This window comes from Aedes albopictus, chromosome 2 (assembly GCF_035046485.1).
Source record: "Aedes albopictus strain Foshan chromosome 2, AalbF5, whole genome shotgun sequence".
NCBI lineage: Eukaryota > Metazoa > Arthropoda > Insecta > Diptera > Culicidae > Aedes > Aedes albopictus.
The window spans coordinates 201,779,227-201,785,457 of record NC_085137.1 but is presented as its reverse complement, the minus strand read 5'-3'; the positions used below and the strand labels follow the sequence as shown (position 1 = coordinate 201,785,457).

Genomic DNA, 6,231 nt, shown 5'->3' with positions numbered 1-6,231 from the left:
TCGATTGTTGTTTTTTATTGTAATTTTCTCGAAACTTATTATTTAATGAACATGCATTGAAGATCGTAATGGTCATCAATGAATCGCATCATGTGAGATTGATTGGAGAAGCGCATCCACATACATATGAACATTTCTCATTGTTATTGATTGTGCTCAACGCCGGTATAATGTGAGATAGAATCTACGAACGATCTTGTCACTAGGTGGTGCCTCAATGGTTACTAGCCAAATACTTAAGCCACCACATAATCTATTTGTTGGATCCAAGATTTTTTTTTATGTGTTTAACTCAACGAAAACATCAATAAAAGCAACTAAGATATAAATCCTATACCCCTTAAGCCTTAGGCCTGCAAAACAGGCATTAACGCAAAATTATCTTTATAAGTTCATTCCATCCCTCGGGGTGGCATGTGTTAAACCCGAGTTCGTTGCTCTATAATTTTGGTAGCTTCAATGTTATACGGAAGCAGTCACTGAATTACCGCGCGATTGTTTTTTTAGCAGTTGCGAACAACATAGGTCAACGTAGTTCACTGCTACTGACGCTAGGTCAACTAAGGTTATATTGCCCGTGTAGCAGCCGGCTTAGAATAGCACTACCTGTTCCGGGGATAAAAGTACACCAAATAGATAACCCCAATCCAAGGTGTCAGGCGACCCGTGCTGAGGGATGAATGGTTGAGGGGGTTTAAAATATGCTCGATCTTTAACGGAGACCGTAGCGTGGACCACCTCAATGGCGACGTTGCAAGTACCGAAGGTGGCGTGGTAACAGATTTAGGAGTATGTGCACAGGATGAAAGACTTCCGGCCCCTGACCTCCAAGAGATTGAGGAGGAGGTTGGCCGGTTGAAAAACAACAAAGCCTCCAGCGATCAACTACCATGCGAGCTTCTAGAATACGGTGGAGAAGCACTGGTGAGAGCACTACACTGGGTCAGATTTGGGAGGAGAAAGTATTACCGGAGGAATGGATGGAAAGTATCGTGTGTCCCATCTACAAAAAGGGCGACAAGTTGGATTGCGGGAACTACCACGCGATCAAACTACTGAGCGCTGCCTACAAGATACTCTCTCAAATTTTATGCCGCCGTCTATCACCGATTGCAAGAGAGTTCGTGGGGCAATATCAGGTTGGATTCATGGGTGTACGCGCTACAACGGACCAGATGTTCGCCATCCGCCAGGTGTTGCAGAAATGCCGCGAATACAACGTGCTCACACATCACTTATTCATCGATTTCGGCGTATGATACAATCGATCGAGAACAGCTATGGCAGATTATGCACGAATACGTATTTCCGGATAAACTGATACGATTAATCAAGGCGACGATGGATCGACTGATGTGCGTAGTTCGAGTATCAGGAACACTCTCGAGTCCCTTTGAATCCCGCAGAGGGTTACGGCAAGGTGATGGTCTTTCGTGCTTGCTGATCAACATTGCGTTAGAGGGTGTAATAATGAGAAAGGGGATTAACACGAGTGGTACGATTTTCACGAAGTTCGTTCAGCTGCTTGGTCTCGCTGATGATATTGATGTTATTGCTCGTAAATTTGAGACGGTGACGGAAACGTACATCCGATTAAAGAGTGAAGCCAGGCGAATCAAATTAGTCATTAATGTGTCGAAGACAAAGTACACGATGGCAAAGGGCTCAGGCTCGACGGTGATGAAATCGAGGCGGTTGAAGGATTCGTGTACTTGGGCTCACTGGTGACCACCGACAACGACACCAGCAGAGAAATTCTCAGAGGCGCGTCGTGGCAGGACATCGTGCTTACTTTGGACTCCGCAGAACTCTACGATCGAATAATGTTCGCCGGAGACGGCTACTATGTACAGCAGATGCCACAACGGCCTTAGCCTGATCGTTAAGTAAGTTCGCGAGAGCAGGTGATACTCGGTGGTGTTAAGGGGGTTTCCACAAAGTTTCCACACGAATCGCGTGGACAGTGATGGCGATTTCGTGACAGTACCAAAAAGGAAGGTCAAAAGGTTGCGTTGAATAATAACGATCATGTGTGGACCATATTGTCATGCTCCGTACCATCTTGGAGCAGATCAATGAGCTCCAAGAATTTCTCTACCTGGTTCACATACATTTCGAAAAAGCTTTCGACCGTCTGAATCACGAAAACATGAGGGAAATCCTCAAGCGCAAGGGTATCCCTGAGAAAATCATTGGCCTCATTGATGCATAGTACAGGGCATTATCGTGCAGAGTATTGCACAGCGATGTCTTGTCCGGTCCCATCCCGGTCGTTGCTAGAGCCCAGGCAAAGATGTATACTATCACCGCTACTGTTCCTCATCGTAATCGACGAGATTCTGGTAGGTGTGATTGATTGGGAACCAAATCGTGGGTTTTTGTGGCAGCCCATTACCATGGAGCACTTAAATGACTTCGAAATGGCCGATGATGTTGCTCTCCTTACTCAACAGCACTCTGATATTCAGAGCAAGCTTGATGGTGGAAGAACAACCAGATTAGTCGACGCACCAAAATCCGAATTTTTAAATCGAACGTAAAATCTGTGCTGCTACTGCCGTAATTCTGCAAAGTGACGTAAGCGCCATTCAAAATGTCGATATTTTTTGGTATATTATATATAATATCTGAGGTAATAATAACACTGTGGTAATCCTGCTGTATTAGAATGCAAGATCTAGTCGTAATCTATCATCTATGGAAAGAAACTTAGAGGATGAGCAAGACTTGTATGCATAATAACCAAAAAATGGGCCAAAACTATCAATGTCGCTTACGTCAATTTGCAGAATTGCGGCAGTGTAGGCCTATGAATCTTGGTGTATATTAGTGAAGAATACTCAACAGCTGCAAGCCTACACCAATAGATACCTTCGGTATATGGTTCGTGCATGGTGACCGCACAATTGTATCTCCGACGTGCGGCTCCATTGTCGATGTCATTAAAAGCCGATAGCGACAGAAATTCGGGAGCGAAAGTTGTACGGACTTATACAGAAAGACGTGCAGTTCGTACTTCGGTGTTCTTTATTATGACATCACAGTAACTTTATATATCACAGCCTGCTACAAAGTAGAGGTGGGTCAGCCACACTCTGTGCAAGCAAGCGTCCCAGCAGGACATCATCACAGCAGAGGCAGACCCACAGGCTCATGGCAGCGCATCCTCAACAACGAAATAAAGCAAGTCGACAGAAATTTGACCTGGTCACAGGTCAAGGCGATGGCGGGCAATCGCCCAGAATGGAGATCTTTGAGCTCAATCCTCTGCACTTTGCACCTTTTTATCGTCGTTAATAGATTCTGGTAGTAAAATAATAACGAAGTAAAAGTTTCAAATGAAGATACATGGTGCATTGAGGACCCATCTATATGGTATGTCAAGTAAACCTTCCGTAACTCGCGCGGTTGGCCACCACCGTCAGCACCACGTTAATGCTGAGTACAAATAGTGAGATTTCAGCAACGTGTTGTACAAAATACAACAGCGTGATCGCGCGATGGTACACGGAGGGGGGGAGGGTATGTTCTCAATTGTATGGCAAGCAAAGAGTTAAATATAGGAAAAATCAGTTTTCTTGCGTGACACCCAATGCATGCTTCCTGTCTGTAACATTCGGTATCATGATGTGTGAAGCAAAAATCATAATGTATATTGTGGTGATATCCTGCGGAGATCATAGTAGGTACTGATGTTGGAGGTCACTTGAAGTACCAGAGCTGTCATGAGAGGAAGTATTCTAGTATCGGTGTTGAAGTCTCGAAGTCCTGAATCAAGAGTTCTATCTACATGGAGGTTACTACCATTTTATATAAGTGAATATTGAACCCCGCTACCCCTAAACTCCACAAATGGCGACGAGAAGAACCTGCAGTGTTATGAAATATATTCAGTAAGTAGAATCCAACAACCTTGTTCACAAAGGTTGAGACATTGCTGGTGAAAAAGTCTAGCCGAACAAGTGGTTGCTCAGGCAACAAACTTCGGCTTCCAGTATTGAGCGACAAGAAAATCAAGTTCCTTCGCAAGGGACTGCCTCAGGAACGGATTTTATCCGTTGAGTTAGGCGAAAAACTATTCAAGTTCCTTCACAAGGAACTGCCTCAGGAACGGATTCTATCCGTTGAGTTAGGCGACTACATTTCCAAGTTCACGTGAAAAGTGAACTGCCTCAGGAGCGGATTTTATCCGTTGAGTTAGGCGAAAAACTATTCAAGTTCCTTGACAAGGTACTGCCTCAGGAACGGATTCTGTCCGTTGAGATAGGCGACGATATTTCCAAGTTTACTGAAAGGTTAACTGCCTCAGGAATGGATCCCTTCCGTTGAGTTAGGCGATAGAACTTTCAAGTTTACCCAAAAGGTAAACTGCCTCGGGAGCGGATTCCATCCGTTGAGTAAGGCGACAAGTATTGAAGTTTGTCTTAAAGGTGGACTGCCTCAGGAACGGATTTTATCCGTTGAGTTAGGCGATGAAACATCCAAGTTTACTGAAAGGTTAACTGCCTCAGGAGCGGATTGTATTCGTTGAGTTAGGCGAAAACTAGTAAAGTTCATCTGAAAGGTGAACTACATCAGAAAAGGTTATTTTCCGTTGAGTCAGACGATCATGGGTTTCCAATAACAATACGATTATGAATCGAAATGTTTCCAAAAATGAAACCCTGAGAAATGAATGCTGTCGGCATACAGACACCCCACTTCTGGATACCAGGACAGAACAAATAACCTTGTGCGACAGAAGTACTTCAAGTTGAACGATTACACACCAGCAAGATTGCTCATATGACGAAGCAGAAGATACGGAAGGAGAATAGGGCACATTTTTCGGACAAAAACTCACGCCTCCAAGTGCCAGTTGCCCTTCCTGGCCTTCGCCGAAAAATTTTGGGAAAATCGACCATCATCTTGAATGAATAGACAAAACTAGTAAACTCACCCCTTTCCGTCCAGCAGCAATGGTACTATCTTTAATGAAATCTCCTGACGATCTGGATTATCGTGAAAGCAATAAGACGTCCGTAAAATCATTCTAAAGGAAGGAAGATGTGGTGATATCCTGCGGAGATCATAGTAGGTACTGATGTTGGAGGTCACTTGAAGTACCAGAGCTGTCATGAGAGGAAGTATTCTAGTATCGGTGTTGAAGTCTCGAAGTCCTGAATCAAGAGTTCTATCTACATGGAGGTTACTACCATTTTATATAAGTGAATATTGAACCCCGCTACCCCTAAACTCCACATATATAATAATCTAAATCTAAACGAAATTTCAAATTAATAGAAAACCACTTGCTAACTCAAGAATACAATTGAATTATGATTCTATATTTCACACAATTTGCACAAACTACAATCAGGTCCCATTTAGTCAATAAACATACTTATTAGAAATGATGATGAGTAACATGACTGGTGGCATGATGTCCCCCATGGCTCTGGTAGGCGGCAACTGGAGCATAATGCGCATAGCTAGCGTGGGCCACCGGTGCGACATGCGAAATGTGAGCAATCGGAGCAACATGGTGGGAAATGCTGGCATGCGAAACAGGAGCAGCATGATGATGAGCCACAGCAGCAACGTGAATTGGCTGAGCAATAATCTTGTGCACTGGTTGGGCAATTTTGATGTTGGTTGGCTCCCGACGAACTACGGCGTTGAATCCGTTGTGATGATCTGCGTGGTAATCGACGATGCGGTGATGACCATCGGCATCCAGGAGAGTGTACTGTCCACGAACTTCATCTCCGTGGCGGGTCTCGTGCTGGCTCTTGATATCTCCGGTGTGTTCATCATGGACAGAGTAGGAGAATTCGTAGTTGGCTGGAGCATGATGTTCAACCTGCTTCACGATAGCGTGCTGGATGGGTGCTGCATGGATAGCCGCGACGTGATGCACCGGAGCTGCGTGGGCAGTGTGCAATTGAATGCTTTGATGAGACGATGCATATCCATGCTGATATCCATGCTGTGGCATAGCGTTGACAGCCGCAACCAATGACACTACTAAGATGAACTGAAAAGAATAAGAATTTTAGTAACTATCTTATTATGTATAGTATCCAGATTTTACTTTGAAAGCCATGTTTAACGTTTTCACTAGATTTTTTTTCAGAACAGAATTCGAATCTCTGTCACTTGTTCTGTGGAACGCACTGTGCGTACTATACTATGTCTTCCAAAGCACTCAAGTATATATACCAAAAAGTCACCATTAGTCGGTGCAAGCTT

General features: G+C 44.1%; 1 protein-coding gene across 1 annotated transcript; it reads right to left on the bottom strand.

The window, feature by feature from the left end:
* Nucleotides 1–5,299: 5,299 nt before the first annotated feature.
* On the bottom strand, nucleotides 5,300–6,231 carry LOC134287877 (larval cuticle protein A2B-like). Its single transcript, XM_062851012.1, has 2 exons — nucleotides 6,074–6,231; nucleotides 5,300–6,016 (listed from the first exon to the last, which is right to left on the bottom strand). The coding sequence occupies exons 1-2, from the start codon at nucleotides 6,083–6,085 to the stop codon at nucleotides 5,387–5,389; spliced, it is 642 nt and encodes a 213-aa protein (XP_062706996.1). The 5' UTR covers nucleotides 6,086–6,231; the 3' UTR covers nucleotides 5,300–5,386.